The 20284-nt window shown below is 39.7% G+C and overlaps 2 protein-coding genes across 2 annotated transcripts in view; both read right to left on the bottom strand.

Annotated features, from left to right (window-relative positions):
• LOC126175467 (DNA mismatch repair protein Msh3-like) overlaps positions 1–9478 on the bottom strand; it is a 415279-nt gene extending 405801 nt beyond the window's left edge. Inside the window, exons 1-2 of the mRNA XM_049922278.1 lie at positions 9302–9478; positions 8966–9186 (exon numbers count right to left, since the gene is read on the bottom strand). Of these exons, the coding sequence (XP_049778235.1) occupies positions 8966–9186; positions 9302–9403 (323 nt within the window). The 5' untranslated portion in view covers positions 9404–9478. The remainder of the gene's footprint in view (positions 1–8965; positions 9187–9301) is intronic.
• Positions 5297–8971, bottom strand: LOC126175468 (kinesin-like protein costa). The gene has a single exon (XM_049922279.1). The coding sequence runs from the start codon at positions 8592–8594 to the stop codon at positions 6060–6062; it is 2535 nt and encodes an 844-aa protein (XP_049778236.1). The 5' UTR covers positions 8595–8971; the 3' UTR covers positions 5297–6059.
• Positions 9479–20284: the final 10806 nt, after the last annotated feature.

The raw sequence follows: 20284 nt of genomic DNA on the forward strand, positions 1-20284 counted from the left end.
AATTCTGTAACACACCAAGTACACAATCTGACACCCTGTATAATAAAGTCAACAAGTACATAATGAATACCCAATCAGATCTGAATATTGATGGTACTCTGTTAAAAAAGACTTAATCCAACAGAATTTATATGGAGGGCAAGATCTTGACAGAAAACACAGGAAGGTTTGCAGCTTATCAGCATCTGGTGTGAAGATTAGCTAGTAACTCCTAATATAACCAATTTTAATTTAACACACAGAGACAAAAAGATCGAAAAAATTTCATTATACCATACACAGTACACGTATGTATTTATTGCCAGTCATGTCTAATGTGGAAGCATTACTGCCCTGTGTCATGTGATGGAACAACCGCATACATCTTATTGGTAAAGCAGATACGATAAGTGAGGCACTGAATCATCGTTAGGTACACAAAACAAACCCTAGAATGTTTTTAGCATTTAGATGAATTAGTCTTCAGATCTACGCAGTACACACATACACCTACATAGTTATATTGCCTCATCTGACTATGACGTACTGGGTAGAGTTGTACAGTTGGAACAATGTAGTCAGGCAGGATGGTCAGCCATGCAGTTATATGTGGTATCTGTACTCTAGCTCTGAAACAGGATTCGCCTGAAAGTTAGTAATATTCTTACACTTGTTTATGTGCCTATCAACAATTCAGTGTGTCAATTATTTAATGAATCATTACCTTTACTCCTTTCATTAGATATCAGGCTAATATCCATAGCAAAAATTCTAACAAAACTTAGCTCATACACTTGTGAGCAGTACTGTGTCAGAGATCTTCACCAGGGAGGGTTAACAGAATCTAGTGAGAAGGTATGAAGGAAACAAGTGCAATAGATGATGAGTTTACTTGTCCACAGAGACAATCAGTACATTCTATAAGAAAAGACAGACAGACATCATTCAACACAAAAAGAATTCCTCTTGAAATTCAAAGAATTTGCCTTTCATAAGGAGCTAAGAAATATCCTGTTATTTTTCACAAACACATGAGGGTGATATAAAAGTATACTGCTAGCCATTCACACTATGCACTATTAAAGTAAAAATAAGGGGGTATTGGCAACCATGTATGTTGCTTCATGCACTGGACAATGACTTTCACATTAAAAAATACCGGTGATTCCTGGAACAATTTCAACAAATTGTTTAAATACATGTAGATGTGCCAGTGCCCTGGTTAAGTTACAAGCAATTTTCAGCTCAATAAGTAATTTTCTTAGCAATTGCTTTTACTTTTAAGAAAACCTACTATGCTGAAACCTTGGATGTGCTACAAAGAACACAGCAGTATAAAGCATGTGTGTTCTTAGGCTTTCCCGGCAAATTAACTGTTTGTACCGTTCTCAGGTCTCCAGCAGGGTGCAGCCGTTTTCAAACCACGATATTTCAACAGCGTTCCTTGCCGTCATCTTCAGGTGCTACCTGCAGACTGAGCGTCTCAGCGTCTCCGCTGAATCTCCTCCCCATTATACTCTGATCGCTCTCCACCCCTTCCCCCGCATCATGCCGCATGCGGCACTGTGTGGAATGGTGGTGGGGAGGGGCAGGCTGCTGGCTGCGAACTGTGGACCATCAGATGTCCTGTAGCCTTCGTCGCGAGCGGAAGTCCCTTTGGGTCGGTGCTGTGCTTTTAGTTAGCTGAGTGCTGGGTCTCAGGCTTTGCTGAGGTTGAACCCAGCGTCTGTGTTGATCAGCACATCAGCAACACGTATTTCAATCGCCTCCTTCAGAACACAGTCCCAAAAAGACGAGGCCTGCCATAAAACTTCCCTTTTTGCGTACTCCATAGTATCTCCAGTATCCATGTAATGTTCCGCAACCGCAGATTTTGTAGGCTGCTTCAGTTCAGTGTGCCTTCTGTGTTCCTGGCATCTTCCTTCGATTGTCCGTACAGTTTGCCCGATGTATGCCTTACTGCATTTACACACAATACGGTAAACACCCAGTTTGTGGAGCAACAGGTGATCTTTTACTGTACCTAGCAGGGCACGGGTTTTCGGAGGTGGGCGGAAGACACATTTGATGTTACACCAAGCCAGAATTCTGCCGATTTTGTTGGATATTCTACCGGTGTAAGGCACATACGCCGTTGTCTTCTCGTCCTCTTCATTCTCTCTCTGCTGGGCTTGTGCATTCTGCCTGAAAGCATGTCAAATTTGACTCCCGTCATATCCATTCTTCTTGAAAACATCCTTAAGGTCGTTAGGTTCTCCTTGTAGGCTTTCCTCATCCGATATATCGCGGGCCCTGTGTACCAGTGTTTGCAGTACACCCTCACGCTGTGAAGGATGATGGCAGCTGGTAGCATGGAGATACAGATCAGTGTGGGTTTCTTTCCTGTATACACTGTGTCCCAAGGTGCCATCCACTTTGCGCTTGACTAGGACTTCCAGAAACGGGAGTTCACCATTCTCTTCCACCTCTATAGTGAATTTGATGTTAGGATGCAGAGAATTCAGATGTTGGAGAAACTCTTCAAGTTTTTCTCTTCCATGTGGCCATATCACAAATGTGTCATCAGCATATCTCTAAAAGCACATAGGCTTCAGTGCGGCAGTTTCCAGTGCCTTCTCTTCGAAGTCCTCCATAAACAAGTTTGTTACCAACTGTGACAGAGGACATCCCATGGCAACACCATCCATTTGTTCATAATAGTTTCCATCGAAGAGAAAGAATGTTGATGTGAGGACAAATTCGAAAAGATTAGTCATTGTCAGGTTGAATTTCTCCCTAATTAATGTAAGAGCTCTCTCGCCTTCCTGATGTGGTGCTGTGACCACAGCGTAATACTGACATTCGCGAGGATTACCCATCACATAAACACCATGGCTACCGACCGGATCACAAGAAGACCTTGTCTGGCGTTTATAAGGGAAAGGATCCGGTACACCCGTCAGCGGCTAGACACGACATCTAAGGAATTACTCGCACTCCACTCAGAGATAGCTTGTTTGCTCTCGCCCGATTCTTGGGAGTGGGTCAACACTGTCTCTTGGGCTCATGCAGACCTGTCTCGACACAGTGCCACTTCTAAACAAGTCTCCAAGTTCCAACGTCTGGCAGCCAGAGAACAACAGGCACAAGAAGTGCAACGACGAACCGTAATCAACTTCACTGGGAAGGAATTGACGGCGCAGCAAAATCAGTTCTGGAAAAGGGACTAAATTTCGCACCAACACAGACTACTATACCCATCGCAGACTTCATCAGTGGTATAGAACAAGTAATTTCCACCCTTCCCAGCAAAAAAGTAGAAGAGATACGTCGGGAAACATGCCATGTGATTAGCAAAGCCGCTCTAACAGGCCGAACATCACGAAAGCAGAAAGAGCTGCCATTCGATAACTACGGAATGACAATAAAATAGTTATTTTACCTGCGGATAAAGGAAATGTTGCCGTGGGGTGTCCCGTCACAAGTGGTAGCAAACTTGTTTAAGGAGGACTTCGAAGAGAAAGCAGTGGAAACTGCAGCACTGAAGCCTATGTGCTTTTACAGATATGTTGATGACACATTTGTGATATGGCCACATGGAAGAGAAAAACTTCAAGAGTTTCTCCAACATCTGAATTCTCTGCAGCCTAACATCAAATTCACCATGGAGGTGGAAGAGAATGGTGAACTCCCATTTCTGGATGTCCTAGTCAAGTGCAAAGCGGATGGCACCTTGGGACACAGTGTATACAGGAAAGAAACCCACACTGATCTGTATCTCCACGCTACCAGCTGCCATCATCCTTCACAGTGTGAGGGAGTACTGCAAACACTGGTACACAGGGCCCGCGATATATCAGATGAGGAAAGCCTACAAGGAGAACCTAACGACCTTAAGGATGTTTTCAAGAAGAATGGATATAACGGGAGTCAAATTTGACATGCTTTCAGGCAGAATGCACAAGCCCAGCAGAGAGAGAATGAAGAGGACGAGAAGACAACGGCGTATGTGCCTTACACCGGTAGAATATCCAACAAAATCGGCAGAATTCTGGCTTGGTGTAACATCAAATGTGTCTTCCGCCCACCTCCGAAAACCCGTGCCCTGCTAGGTACAGTAAAAGATCACCTGTTGCTCCACAAACTGGGTGTTTACCGTATTGTGTGTAAATGCAGTAAGGCATACATCGGGCAAACTGTACGGACAATCGAAGGAAGATGCCAGGAACACAGAAGGCACACTGAACTGAAGCAGCCTACAAAATCTGCGGTTGCGGAACATTGCATGGATACTGGAGATACTATGGAGTACGCGAAAACAGAAGTTTTACAGCAGGCCTCATCTTTTTGGGACTGTGTTCTGAAGGAGGTGACTGAAATACGTGTAGCTGATGGGCTGATCAGCAGAGATGCCGGGTTCAACCTCAGCAAAGCCTGGGACCCAGCACAGCCAGCTAAAAGCACAGCACCGACCCAAAGGGACTTCCGCTCCCGACGAAGGCTACAGGACATCTGATGGTCCACAGTTCGCATCCAGCAGCCCGCCCCTCCCCACCACCACTCCATGCAGCGCCACGTGCAGCATGACGCGGGGGAAGGGGTGGGGAGCGATCAGAGTATAAAGGGGAGGAGATTCAGCGGAGACGCTCAGTCTGCAGGTATCACCTGAAGATGATGGCAAGGAACACTATTGAAATATCGTGGTTTGAAAATTACAGCACCCAGTTGGAGACCCAATAACAGTACAACCAATATAAAGCATGTTAAATAATATACAGATACAGCATTTGGTGAGACTAAAAAAACAAGACACCCATCATACAAAATAATAACAGAGGATCTCAGATCAACAGGGGGAGACCAAAGGTGCATGGTTCATTTCAGTTAACCTATATTCTCTTTCATCCTGGATTTCGCAGGTGTTTACTATTCTTTTTAATCCTTTTCTTCTCCAAGCTCTGAGCTTATACTGCCAAGGAAAGATTTTTCTTTTCTGGATGTATCTTCCCTCTCTTTCATCACCAGTGAAACTAAGAGCACATATTTTCTTTCATTTTACCTGGCTTACCCAAGATTATATTGAAAAGCGTATAGTGGAAAACACATTTGGTTTGGTTCACCTACTCAAGGAAGAAAAAATTGAGTATAGAATTCAACGTTACTTATCCTAAAACAATATGTTGTAATGAACAACCAAACAATCATATCTACATCAAAGGGAACAAAAATTAATACCAGAAATTCTCTCAGATAAGCTCTTTAGCATGAAATACTATGCACTTTGACTTTACTTAACATTCAGTTTATTACACATATAATATTGAACAGTGATTCTTACAGTATATCTGATCATAATTCATCTTAGATATTGTCTTTCCAAGAACACTACAAATTTACAGAGATTCATATCATCTTTAGATGCAGTTTATCATTTAAAATGATATATGTACAAGCCCTTGTTAAGTACATCACAGGTTGAAATTTTATTACAACATGTAAAAAGAATGTTCAAACGCTACAATATATACACACATATCCAGTCTTATCAGGTAAAGCATATGTTTTCTCTGATGAGATGTAACACAGTTGAAATAACACTATAATCTAGTACAGGCAGCAGCTACATCAATAAATAGTCAAAATCATGACACGCATTATATACAACCAAACAGTCCTCACATATCAATTCTGTTTGGAAAAAATCTTTGGTAGGATTTTCTAATAATTAGGACATTTTCTTCAATTTTATGTACAAATGACTTATTTGTGTAAACACGAATGAAAGAGATATCAGAAGGTGACATTTCATATTAACATAGTTCTATTACTACATCTAGCAATTAAGTAGTAGTTCACCTTCTGGATATAACAACAGAAAGGTCTCAGTAATATGTCAAAGTGTCCATATGTGATAAAATGTATGACATATCAGTTATTCAAAGCGTGCAACAATGGTACTATAAAACTAAAAAGTAACTGCTAAAAACAATTACACCCAGAAAACAGTCAAAATTACTTTTAAGAAAAATGCATTTTTGTCATATGTTTCACAAAGTACCATTTCGGGCAAGAACAAGATCTTTGTGGGAACAGCAGAGATGTCATGAACCTTCTCTGTATTTTTCTTGTTGGATAATAAGCTTATTTTTCTTTCTTGTAACTTTGGTTGTTGGGGATGGTGAAGGGCCCTGAAGCTGTTTAAGGTTCTTTTGTGGAATAGCTGCAGCAGGGCTCTCAAGCAGACCTGCTGCATGAGGTTTCCCAGAAACCTGTAACAGAGCTTCTAACTGACAGATCCTCCTCTTCAGCATTTTGTTCTCTTGTCTACACTGACTGATTTCCATGTTCTTTTCACGTATGGCATTGCCCTCAGGGCCAGAGCTTCCACTTGACTCCTCAGCACAATGTCGTAACATCAGATGTAGTTTCTCCTGATAATCCTTTTCCAGTAAAACTATGTGGCGCTCTGCTTCCAAATGCGACTGGTACAACGAATTTGTAAGTTCATGAATTTTCCATTTCAAAGAATCATTCTGTGCATCTACTTCTGCTAACTGAATTTCCATTTTCTTTCCACTCTCTTTTAAATCAATAACTTTTAGAAAATATTTATGAAGCAAAGAACGCATTTCTACAGTGGAAAGCTTCATTAGATGTGAAATAAGTAGCTCTTCATCTTTCTCTCTGGGAACCTGAGAATAATCTAAATCATGAGATTTTCTTCCACATATCATTTCATTCTTGTATTCAATTGTTGCATCAATGGCCTCAATGGCTTCATCGTGTTCTAATAACTTTCGTTCTTCTAAAGCAGAAAGTTTATTTTCCTTTTTCAATTTATCATAATGACATCTCTGTTCGACAAGACAATCTCTTGTTTTTCGAAGATTTCTTATTTCAATGCGTAGAGCTTCTTTCTCATCTCCATTTTGTTTCTGAATGCCATCAGAATTCTCTTTTGACATATGTTCCATAAGAGAGGGTTTTGAAGTGACATCTGACAGATATCTTACTTTGTTTTTCTCTAGACAAAGTTTCTCTTTGAATAATGCTTCCCGTTTTTCCAGTAATGTCTGATGTTCAATTAGCTGTTCTTTAAACTTCTGTGAAGATTCTTGCATATTAGCTAACCTCTTCTCTTCCTCAAAGATCCACTGCAGTCTAATATCATCCCTATCCTTCTGTTCTTCCATTTTATTCAGCTTAGATAACTGTAATTTATACTTCTGCTCTAATTCTTTTATCTTTGTTTGATCTTGAAGTAACTCCTTTTCTAAAACTTCTTTTTGCTTTTCTTCTTTTTTCAGCTGTTTTTCTAATCTTTCCATTTGCCTTTTTGAGAGCAATAGGCTATTCTCCAGCTCCAAAATTTTTTTTGCACTTTCACTAGCTATCTGTTTCATCATCTCAATGTCCATGAGGCGTTTCTTGTACTGTACGGCTACTGACTTATGTTTTTCAATTTCTTTCTTATGTTTCAAAAACTCATCAGAGAAGCCATTCTTAGAGACCAAAATTAATGCATTCTCTGATTGTGCTAATTGTGATCGTGTTTTATAGTATCCTTCTTCAAGTTTCTTTCTTTTTTTCTGAAACCGATGTTTTGCAGAAGATCTCATATCACTATTTTTAATCATATCTGCAATAAACTGTTCTTTGATCTCTATTGTTTTGTGAAGCTCTTCTATTCTTTTATGTGCCTCTTCCAAATCAATAAGAACTTTTCTCATTTGTGATTGCTTCATTTCATTTCCTGCTGCAAGAATTCTCAACTCTTCATATGGAGCAGCTGTATCTTCGCAGGCAACTACTGCTGCTGCTGCCATATCACTGCAGGAAACAGATTTACACCTGTCATAAATATTATCTTCTTCCCAGTCACATTCTTCCTTGACAGGATTCAAATTAAAATCTACATGCTCACAATCATCACTTAATGTCTGTTCTACATTTATATCAAGCACAGCAGTTCTTGGAAAAATGCTCATACGCCGCTTCTGAAGCAGGTTATGGTTTGTGTCCTCAATGCAATTTATCCTATTTTCACAGTATTTCTCTGATTCGTCATTGTACCATTGATTTACATGACAGTTGTCACCTGTCTTAATATACATGCAGTTAAGTTTTTTAACCCTTTCATCTGTTTCACTTTTAAATTTATCCATGAAATAAGTGAGCCTGTCTACAAATTCTGGGTGCTGAGAATCGGAATCACTTTCTGTATCTGGATCAAAATTTCCATTCTGGTAATGTATATTATTAGTTTCTGCTTCCAAAGACCTGTCTGTCTGTTCATCAAATTCAGTTAACTCATCTATACGCTCCAACACTCTTGCACCACAATCTCTACCACTAACTGAACCATCATTTATAACACATTCTTCACACTCTTGTTTGAGACACAACCATTGTTCTATTTGGTTTTTATCTTCCACTGCCAAAGACGTGTTACTGATAAGTCTACTAAAAAGGTGCTCTGCATTAATTACTAATTTTAACCACTGTGATGCTGCAAATTCCAGTCCAAAAGTATCCCAATCATGTTGTTCAGAAATAACCCCATCATCGGATTCATCAGAAGATGCCCTGTCAATTCCATTACAAAAGGAGACACCGTTTTCAACCATTGCACTCATTTCTATAGTTTAGATTTTTCTTATTCTTAACAAGACTCTGTAAATCATTAGTGAAATTTCTTAACACACACCAACTAGTGTAATACAAAATTATCAAATTTGAACACAGTTAAATTCGTCAGAGGAGCGTCTAATTTAGTACTATGTTCCATGTTATAAAACTTTGTAAAATCACACGCCTTCCATAAACGTTGTTGTCTACAATGTTTTGAGATGCACACTACAATGCATCAGTCACAACATTCACAAATACGAATACCTTGCTGAAGTAACAGCATATTCATTTCAGATTTTCCTTCCACAATCGTCAAACGCACAGTTTAAGGTGATACTATTGCAACAAGCAAACTAACTAGTGCACAAATACATACCTAGAAAGCCCAGAGACGGACTGGGATTTGTACGAATGGCAACTGTTTATATCACCAGCTTCACAGTCAACATACACATCACTCTCATCGATTTCCACATCTGCTTCAGACTTCAGAGAAGATAGTTGCGAATGATTTTCTGTCAATGTAGCAATTTTCGGAGTGTCATACGACGGCGGATGGACTCTTTTTTCCTTCGCACTTCTGGATGGACCTTCATTCTGTAAAACAATATTAATCCAATTATCTAAGTCGCAAATCGTCGAATAGTTCTTTCGTGCAACCAATGTAAGGGGAAATTGACTTTTAATGTCTCATAGTAAATAAAAGCATTACCCTCTCTTCATCATCAACTAACTGTCTCTTCGTCTCAGAAGGAACTGGTAAGGAAACAGAACTATTTCTAGCAAACTGACTTAAATTTACGCCAACAGACATCTCTCTTCAACAGCACCACCACATCTTGGGCAGTGTAATGTAAACACGTCATACATAAACGTTTCAAAGATATAAAAACAAGTCATAGATCCATGGAGGTAAGAATAGAGGGAGACGCCGTGACGTCACAGCTGTGAAGCTATGTGAAGCCGAGGGTAGCCATCTCAATCCGACCAAAACATTGCTGCTGTAAGCTTGTGTGCATAGGCTTGTCGCTCGCTTTTGGAAGGATTTTGCGCTATTATGGTGACTTGTGGGGTGTTCGGATGTACGAATCGTTCTGATTGTGATGCGAAATCGAAGGGAATAACATTTCATGTGTAAGTTGTCTCGTCAAGTGTGATTTTACAACTTCATTGTGAATGAACATGTGCTACATCGGTACTTGTACTATAGCGTGTTTTTCTCCTGTATGATTTTAGATTTTCTAAAAATGAAAAGTCGGAAAGCTCTGTGGGAGAATGCCGTGAGGAGGAAGAATTGGCGTGCGTCTAAATGGAGCACTATATGTTCTGAGCATTTCCGAGAAGAGGACATAGACCGAACTTCCCTTTCAACAGTAAGACTTCGAGAAAATGCTGTACCATCAGTTTTCCCTACACACCCAAAACATTTGCAAAAGGTGTGTTAATTCAAAGAATTAAATTCTTAGTTTTCAAGTTCACGTTTCAGTATAATACGTATGGTGCAATTAGCGACTGTAATACACACAGCGCTATAGCACGCTGGCAATGTTTTGGTCAGAGTGTCATGGCAGCGAGCCACGCCCCCATGGCTTCAAAACGTAGTACGGCTGGGATACGTAGCGCCATCTCCCCTTATTCTTACCTCCATGCATAGATCAGATGACATTTCCACTCTATGGAGTTATCCAAGGTGTTCAAGCGTAACCTTTTATCTATAGAGTTTAAATATCTATGGAGGGAGCATTCGAATGAGCAGAACGAGAATTCAGTGCGCAACATCTACTGCAGAACAAGTGGCGGGACTTGAGGACGGCGCATTTTAGCCCGTATAGCGCTTAGAGTATTTTGAGTGTTACTACTTCGCTGCTATAGACAAACCACCAACGGAAGTACCTTGAAAATTCGTCTGCACGTTTTACAGACATCTTAACAATTTGGTATAAAGAACTAAAGTTGGTGTGAAGAGCAACGGTATCACGCTTTTTCTCCATGGTATCCACTTTATTTACGTTTTTTTCAGTAACGGAATAAGAAGTGACAGGCAACAGTATTTTTTTAAGTTTTCTATAGTACTTATTCATATTGTCGAATCTCTATTCTAATCAACAAAGTTACAATGACACTGTAGATAGTGCCAAAGCGTCATGAAAAAAAAACAAAGAATTTGAAGCTATGAAACTCTTACAGTAAATGGGATAAACAATTTGCGCCACCTGCTTGTCCTTTATTATTTTCAGTTTAGCTTTATTTACCCTTCTGCTTTTCATAGACAAGTAAAATATCAATAAAATTTATTCGTCATCTCACCAGAAATGCAAAACCAGACACCAGCATAAAAAATAAAAAATACAGACTCAATTCTCGAACTTTAGGGCAAATAAAAGGAGTGACAGCGAACAATATTTTGTTTGGTTTTTTATTGCACTGATTCAGATTCTCGAAGGGGTACAAGGAAGGAGCCTGCACAGAGATCGTGCAAGGGTCATTATTGAGAAAGAGAAGACGAGTTTAAGCAGGATCGGGAGTACCCTGGGAGTTAGGAAGAATCCTAGCGGTGAATCCTTCCACCACCAGGACCAAAAAGGACGAAGACTTTTATCAAAGCCAGCCCTTAGAATAATATCCATTAATATAGAAGGTATCTCATCTGATAAAGAAGTTTTATTATCTAACATCTGCAAACAAACAGCCTGTGATTTTCTGTTAATTCAAGAGACCCATAGTGGCCCAGAAGACCGAAGACCAAAAGTAAATGGAATGAAACTTATCATTGAAAGACCAAGTATGACATATGGTAGTGCAGTGTTTTCTAAACCTAATATAAACATCATCTCAGTAGGTTCCACGTCAGAAAACGACATAGAGATCCTGACGGTGGAAATCATGTACAGTGACATCTATATACAGGGTGAAAAGTATTTTCACCGACAAACTCTGGGAGATTGCAGGGGATATCAAAATAAATATTTTTCCCTAATGTCATTTTTTCCTATGAGGATTATTTAAACCGGTGGAGACCGTATTACGCTCTTCAGTAGTTAGAGGCCGTATCACGATCTTCAGTTTTTAGAGGGCGTATTACGCTCTTCAGTTGTAGGCAACTGCTGCCCACTAGTGTTGCAGTGCATTGTCTCTGTTTACTAATGGAGCGATACACCTGGAGTGAGTACACTGATATGGTTGGTGCTTACTATGTAGCGCACCACAATGGACGAGCTGCACAGTGGGATTATCAACAACAATATCCTAATCGCCATATCCCACATCATACGACCTTTGCTGCTGTGTACCAACGTCTGCATGAGACCGGGTCATTTAGCAGATTACCTGGACAGGGACGCCGTCGCACGGTAAGAACGCTGCAATTTGAGGTAGCTGTCTTGCAGCATGTGGAGCGGGATCCTTCAATCAGCACTCATGCAATTGCACGTAACATGCAAAAGCCAACTCACTGACATTAAACTTCAAAAAGACTCACTATACGCAATTCAGAACCTGTAAGAGGTTTCCACCCAGCATATGCATAAAGTGCGAAGAAGAACAGATAGAAGAGGTTGATAGTCTTAAATTCCTGGGATTACAACTTGATAATAAATTCAGTTGGGAGGAGCACACCACAGAACTGCAGAAGCGCCTTAACAAATCTGTATTTGCAATTTGAGTGTTAGCAGACATACGCGACATAAAAGTGAAAAAGCTTGCATACTTTGCCTACTTTCATTCCATAATGTCATATGGTATAATATTTTGGGGTAACTCTTCAAGTCAAACAAAAGTTTTCAGAGTCCAAAAGCGTGTAATACGTATTATTTGTGGAGTAAATTCACAGACGTCTTGTAGAAACCTCTTCAAAGAACTGGGTATACTAACTGCTGCCTCTCAGTATGTTTACTCCTTAATGAAATTTGTCCTAAATAATATATCTCTTTTTCCAACAAACAGCTCAGTTCATACATACAATACCAGGAACGAAAATGATCTGCACAAGGACTTAAAAGCACTTACTTTAGCACAAAAAGGGGTCAACTACTCAGGAACACTCATCTTCAATAATTTGCCAGCAAACATAAAAAAATTTAGTTACAAATAAAGATCAGTTTAAAAGGAGCCTGAAAGACTTACTATAGTTCAATTCTTTTATCTTGGCGGCTCGCGCATGCCCGCCCAGACGCGGGAGATTGCTGCGTTGCCAGTTGCACACGACGCACGCGCCAATAGAAGCAGCGCCATAGTATAGCATAGTTTGCAAGCTTACGTTTAGGGGGGAGCGCGCAGTTCATGAAGTAAAGCCACCACGGCCGCATTAACCCTTTCGCTGCTACAAAGACGTGCTCCCTGCATTCCGCGTTGTGCGCGATTTTGTCACTGCACTGCTCGCCTGTGCAGCCACATCATGTTCCGAATGCTTTTACACTCTTATCAATCGATTCCACAACAACTATTTGGCCCAAAAATTAGATTTTTACACAGCTTCTTGACTGATACCTTCCCCTCATAAATGACTTAATTTTGTTTCGATGTTCATCGCAGTTATTATGCAGCATTAAATATAGTAAACCATTGCACGAAATTTTGAAGAGTTTGCAGAGGTAAAAGACCATAGAGTATACTTTCCGTATGGTTGATTTTAGTTGCCACAATGTTGAGAATGAAATGTGGACAAGATAGCTAAATTTCATATAAAATTTACTGTATAACAATAGCTTATTTAAGTACCACATAGGTGTCGTATGTAATATTGAGAAATATTCCGTCTTTCGCGACTGTAACAAAAGTTTTATTTACACTGAGCACGTTCGGCTTTATTTTAAAGCACTTCAATCAATCAAAAGGAAGTAGGCAAAATACATTAAACAAAACTGTGGACTTACAAAAACATTAGGACTTGAATATACCGTCTATCACTGAAGTGCTCTGAGCTATGTCAAATATAATTTTTGCGTGTGGCACACACAAACATCATTTATTTGCTAAAACACTGATCTGCCAGCACAAACGTTGAATATTGTGTTACCGCAGCACAAAACTACGAAAGGTGACTTGGCAATGGGGGAGACAAAATACTGTCCACTGAAGATGCTTGAAAAGAGAGAAACGTGTCTGGTCTAAATAAGCCCCCTATTACAGTTGCAGAAGAGGAATGTATTTCAGTACCATTGGTAAAACTGCGACTGTGGAACAAAAACAAGAAAGAGAACATGAGTACCATTGTGTATGTGCCATAACTTTCCTTCACTGAAGTGCTTTAAAATAAAGCCAAACGCGTCCGGTGTAAATAATACTTTTATTACAGTCGCGAAAGACGGAATATTTCTCAATATTACATACGACACCTATGTGGTACTTAAATAAGCTATTGTTATACAGTAAATTTTATATGAATTTAGGTATCTTGTCCACATTTCATTCTCAACATTGTGGCAACTAAAATTGACCATACGGAAAGTATACGCTATGGACTTCTACCTCTGCAAACTCTTTAAAATTTCGTGCAATGGTTTACTACATTTAATGCTGCATAATAACTGCGTTGAACATCGAAACAAAATTAAGTCATTTATGGGGGGAAGGTATCAGTCAAGAAGACGTGTAATAATCAAATTTTTGGGCCAAATAGATTTTGTGAAATCGAATGGTAAGTGTGTCAAAGCAGTGAGAACACCATGTGTCTGCACAGGCGAGCAGTGCAGTGATGACAAAATCGCGCACAGCGCAGAATGCGGCAAGCACGTGTCTGCAGCAGCGAAAGGGTTAATGAAGAGACAAAGCACTAGAAATTTCAAAAAATTGCATTCAAACGAATATAATTCGTGAAGTGAGGCACTTCGATATTGTTTTTAAATAATGAAAATATTAACCACCACACAAGGTTTGAACTCATAACCTTTCGCGTAGCAGTCCAACACCTTAACCGTTACACTAACGCACCCTGTCTTACTATGTCAAACGCTAACGCATCTTGTCTATGAATTACTCACGCTTCGTCGAAGTACAATAGGAAATAAACAATTACCGCTGTTCTTTATTGCGAAAAAGCGGTTCGTGAGAGTGATACAAACACCTTTCCTTGCTATCGCCTGAATTAGGAGTCTTATTGCTTGTTTGGTTTAATTAATTAATAGAATATGAAGCAATTGGTATAAGGAATGCTTTTTCCAAACTTTCTATAAAAGAATGTGTGCTATCAAGACATTGCTTTTGTTCTATTACATTATTTATGACTGAACGTTTCTAAAACTGAAGACACTCGTCCATGCTCTACACTTCAGTCGAGATGTGGCAACGTCGTTCTCTGTTCATTGGCTGACTGTGTTCTGTGACGTCAGATGCACAGAACGAACCTAAACTTGGCCGCCAACATAAATGATGCGCACTTTAGTGGCCAACTCCTTCTACTCCATTGACGAATTTTTTAATAGAAACAAATGATGTATTGTATATATATATATATATATATATATATATATATATATATATATATATTCACACTATTAGTATTGTTATTTCAGCTTTAAAAAAAAAGTGACATGTTCCACATCCACGAGGATCTCCTCAACACTGATCTATGGAACGAAAAACTAATCTAATCTAATCTAATCTAGCGCATCCACAACCAGAAACCAATTGATTATCCATCCAGAGCACAGTGTTTACAGTTGTACATGGAACAGTGTGAAATGCATCCCACATTTTCATTCTCTGTGTTGTTTACCGATGAAGCAACGTTCGGGCGTGATGGAGTCTCCAACATGAACAATTAACATATTTGGAGTGAGGATAACCCACATGCCACAGTTACTAGTGCTCATCAAGTGCGGTTCTTCGTTAATGTGTGGGTCGGTGTTGTTGGGGACTGTTTAAGTGGGCTGTATCTGCTACCTAGGCCATTAAATGGAAGGCACTATTACAATTTTCTCGACAGAGCATTGCCAGAATTGCTGGAAGACGTCCCGCTCTCTACAAGACAACGCATGTGGTTCCAACATGACTGGGTGCCGGCACATTTCAGTCATTGTGTGCATCGATTCCTGGACCGACGGATCCCAGAAATGTGGATTGGCAGAGGTGGTCCTCATGACCTGCTCGATCCCCAGATATGTTCCCTGTGGGGAGAGATGCGCAACCTTGTTTATGCAACTCCGGTTGCATCAGAAGAGGATCTGGTAGCCCGGATAGTAGCAGCAGCAGGAACAATTCAGGATACTCCTGGGGTTTTTGGCCGTGTCAGACAGAGCATGATCCTACAGTGTAACCTTTCTTTACATGTCAATGGAGGCATTTTTGAAAATCTACTGTAATTGAAATTGGGTTGTGTTAATGTGTTGTCTCTTGGTCATAAAAAAATGGAAAAGTGTTTGTTGGTTTAATTAATTTGCCGCCAGAGAAAACTTCCTCTACCGGTTTAAATACTCCACATAGAAAAAAATTACATTAGGAAAAAATATTTGTTTTGATCTCCCCTACATCCTCCCAGAGTTTGTCAGTTTAAATACTTTTCACCCTGTATAAACCACCTAACGCTAAATTCTGCTTATAGAAACCACCTAACATCCACTCACAACCAACAAAATTAGTAATCGGTGACTTTAACTGCCACAGTACATCATGGAGCTGCAAGGAAACTGACAAAAATGGAGCAGATCTGGAAGACTGGAGCGAATCAATGGGACTGATGTTAATCCATGACCCGAAGCTAGCACCATCCTTCAATAGTGGCAGATTGCATAGAGGTTATAACCCAGATAACATCTTCGCCAGTGAACATATTGCCCAACAAGTAAAGAAGTACGTTATAGATATAATCCCATGCACACAACATCGACCTATTGTTTGTTCTGTTGAAGCAGCTGTGAAACCAGACTGCGTCCAGCTCAAAAGACAATTGAACTTCAAGAAAGCAAAGTGGGAGAATTTCACACAAGAACCTGATATGGAAGTCCTAAATCTCGACGCATCACCAGAGGGATATGATGATTTTGTCAAAACAGTCCAAGCCATCTCACGTAAATATATCACAAGAGGATGCAGAACGAACTATATCCCAGGACTCAATGAAGACTCCAAATATCTGCTGGAGAGATATGAACAACTACTTGAAATAGACCCACACTCTGATGAAACAATAAAAACAGGTGAGGACCTATTAAATTCCATATCAGTTTCCAGCAGCAGAAAATGGTGTGATTTGGTATCAAACCTAGATATGAAACAGAATAGCCGAAAAGCGTGGAAATTATTGAATACCCTCAACAATGACCCAACCATTACTCCCCCTGGTCTCTCAAAGGTAACCCCTGACCAAATTGCTCATCAATTACTTCTCAATGGCAAGACTAAAGGAAGATCAGAAAAATCTAAATTCATTAGACAGGCAGATGAAAAGGAGTATCTCAACACCCCTTTTACCTTAAAGGAACTGGAAACAGTTTTCACAACTATAAAGATTAATAAAGCTGCTGCCCTAGACGAAATATGGACGGAACAAATCAAAAAGTTTGGAGCTGCCACAAAACAGTGGATATTAAACCTTATGAACACCTGTATTTCAAAATTGCAAATCCCCAAGATATGGCGTAATACCACTTTTAAAGCCTGGGAAAGAACCAACAGACCCAAAAAGTTTCTGTCTGGTTTCACTTCTTTGTCATTTGTACAAGGTATTGGAAATGCTGATCCTAAATCGAATATCAGAGTATATTGATAAAATACTCATAAAAGAGCAGTCCGGCTTCCGACTGGGAAGATTTCGCTGTGGACAGATCCTTAATTTGACTCAGCATATTGAGGATGGGTATGAGAGAGGTGAAATAACAGGTGTGTCTTCCATCGACCTCACGGCGGCTTATGATACTGTTAACCACAAAAAGCTGCTTAGAAAAGTATACTTAGCTACAAAGGATTACCGACAAACACAGATCATTCATTGTATGATGCAAAACAGGAGATACTTCGTCTCTCTCCAAGACGAGAAGAGTCGATGGAGAATGCAGAAAAATTGTCTCCCTCAGGGAAGTGTGCTGCCTCTGCTGTTATATAATATCTACACAAATGACCAGCCAATTAACTCTTCCACTAAGGCATTCATATAAGCTGATGATACAGCACTCGCTACCCAAGGTGAGACCTTTGAGGAAGTAGAGGTGAAACTGACAGCAGTTCTTGAAAATTTGGTAAAGTGTTATGATGAAAACCAACTGAAAACGAACCCTGCACTCCATCTTAGAAACAGGGAAGCCAAAAGGAATCTGAACATCACTTGGATAGGAGAACAACTACTCCACTACGAAACTCCTTAATACCTTGGGGTGAAGATGAACCATTCCCTCACATTCAAAGCCCACTGTGAAGGAACGAGACTCATAGTAAAAGCGCGGAACAACATCATCCGCAAACTTACAGGAGCCACCTGGGGTGCCCAGCTAAAAGTGCTTAGAACATCTGCCTTGGCACTATGTTTCTCCACTGCAGAATACACAGCACATGTCTGGCAAAACTCTGCACATTCTAAACATGTAGATACAGCCCTGAAAGAGACAGGACGCATTCTTACAGGCTACTTACGACCTACTCCTGTCAATAAGCTGCACCAAATTATGGGTATAGCACCGCCACACATTCGAAGGCAAACTGCAACAGAAGTGGAGAAGAAAAAACCAGAAATCGATCCTAGACATCCTTTGTTCAGACATGACTCTCAACAGCCAAGGCTGACGTCAAGAAAAAGCTTCCTACAGAAAACTATGGCAATTCGTTCATCTCCCAGAACTCGCAGAGACGAGCTTTGGCGAGACTCCCTAGCTGAAGACAATTACATAACGGTCAAGGAGGAAATAGCCAAAGGTTCACACCTGTCATACATGACCTGGAAGACTTTGAACAGACTGTGAGTTGGGGTGTCAAGGTGCAAAGCCAACCTCAGGAAGTTATGAGGAGGAAACTTGTCAGTGTGGTGACGTATAGTACGAACAACATCTGCTAGTCTGCAAGAACCTACCAGCTTCATGCACTATCTGTAATCATGCTGCAGCCAGCGAAACTGCTGTGATAACCGTCGAATACTGGGCTCGTCAAAATATATAATCATCTTACTGCTTGTTTAACTGCTGCTTGTTTGTATATATTTTTGAATCTGTGTCATAAATACTACTGTACATATTTAATTTTGCAAAATTGTTATGTGAATCAATACTTATTAGTTTTTGTAATTATTTTACGCCCTGGACTCGAAAAATAAAAATAAAATATTGTCGAATCTATTCTAATTAAATACATTCCTGTGACACTGACAGGAAACTTAGATACACACCATGATTTGAGTAAACACACAGCCAAAATTATCTCTACGATACAGGACTTTATAATACCACGTCTCGAAATTTTTCAACATAAAATGTGTGTCATATCAAAATGATATTTACAATCATGAATTTTCTGTACGTACCTATGAAAAGTAACTAATCCTCATTTCACATACTTCTCTTTACATATGCAGCAACGACAGTACTGCACTACAACTGTTACTAAGACTCAAATGTGCAGAAATATATACAAAACAATGTGAATATGCTTAATATTCAAGATTTGCTATTACCACAAATTGTAGACAAGCTACGTCGTCCGCTAATCATGTGACTGACCTGGTTTGATATTTAAAACATGTGCAATAGACAACACTCACTTCATAGACAGACATACTGTATGGAGATAGCTGACAAATGAACTTACAATATTCTTCTTTTTTGGTTTATTTAACTTTCGCTATACACCACTCAGTCAAATCAAAGTCTTTTTGGAATCCTTGGTTGTATTTGCACATAGTCATGTTCTTGTGTTGTGCTCTGAGTCCATTCACCTTGCCAGAAATCAAACGCTCTTTAGTGAATGAGTTATCCATATTCCATGTGGGGAATTATTTTTGTCTGGTGGTGTCCCATAACTTTCACCTTCCTTTGCAATTCATTTCCTTTGTCATTGCCTGGGATTCTACTATGGGGTTTCACCCACAAAAATGTGATTTGCTTTTGCCTCTTTATACCCTTATAGTACAAAAAACGAAACTGGAGTAGGTATTTATTAGTGATTTTTGAGACTTTTATACTAGATTTTGTTTTTAGTACACACTCTTAGAGTCTGATAATATTGAGAAATATGAATACTCCTGATTCATGAAACACTGAGTCGCCTTTAAGATGGCAAACGTCTCAATCAGATGGAGGTATTTGTTGGTCATTTAAATTTTTGAGCTATCTACATTTTTGGACTGAATATAGCATATTCCATAATGTCTTCTTCTGCTGTCTTTGGACATTGTGAATAATTGTGGATTACCCTGTTTCCTGTTTCCTTCATTTGCCCTTGCCTTGCTCAAAAACTCAGGCTTTCCCTCTCTTGTTTAGAAAGAAATGTGATCCCCCATAGATGAAACAGTGATATTGGTTGACAGGCCACTGTATTTTCGACTCAATATCTTTGCACATACCTGCGAAATCATTATATGGGGAAATGAAATCATACTGGTTTTTGCTCTAATTTTCTGGGTGTATACAGATCGATCACAAAATTTGATGTATTCCATGTTGTGACCATGATAGTCTCCTCGCTGTCAATCATTCCATGTGCTTCTTTATTCCGATATGAACAGGCATCTCTTGCACTTTCACTAGTAGTGCATTTACTGGTGTGTATTTCACCACTC

The sequence above is a fragment of the Schistocerca cancellata genome, chromosome 3 (genome assembly GCF_023864275.1).
Source record: "Schistocerca cancellata isolate TAMUIC-IGC-003103 chromosome 3, iqSchCanc2.1, whole genome shotgun sequence".
NCBI classification, from domain to species: domain Eukaryota; kingdom Metazoa; phylum Arthropoda; class Insecta; order Orthoptera; family Acrididae; genus Schistocerca; species Schistocerca cancellata.

Coding starts and splice junctions, on each gene's coding strand:
- LOC126175468 (XM_049922279.1), bottom strand. CDS start 8,594: ATGAGTGCAATGGTTGAAAACGGTGTCTCCTTTTGTAATGGAATTGAC.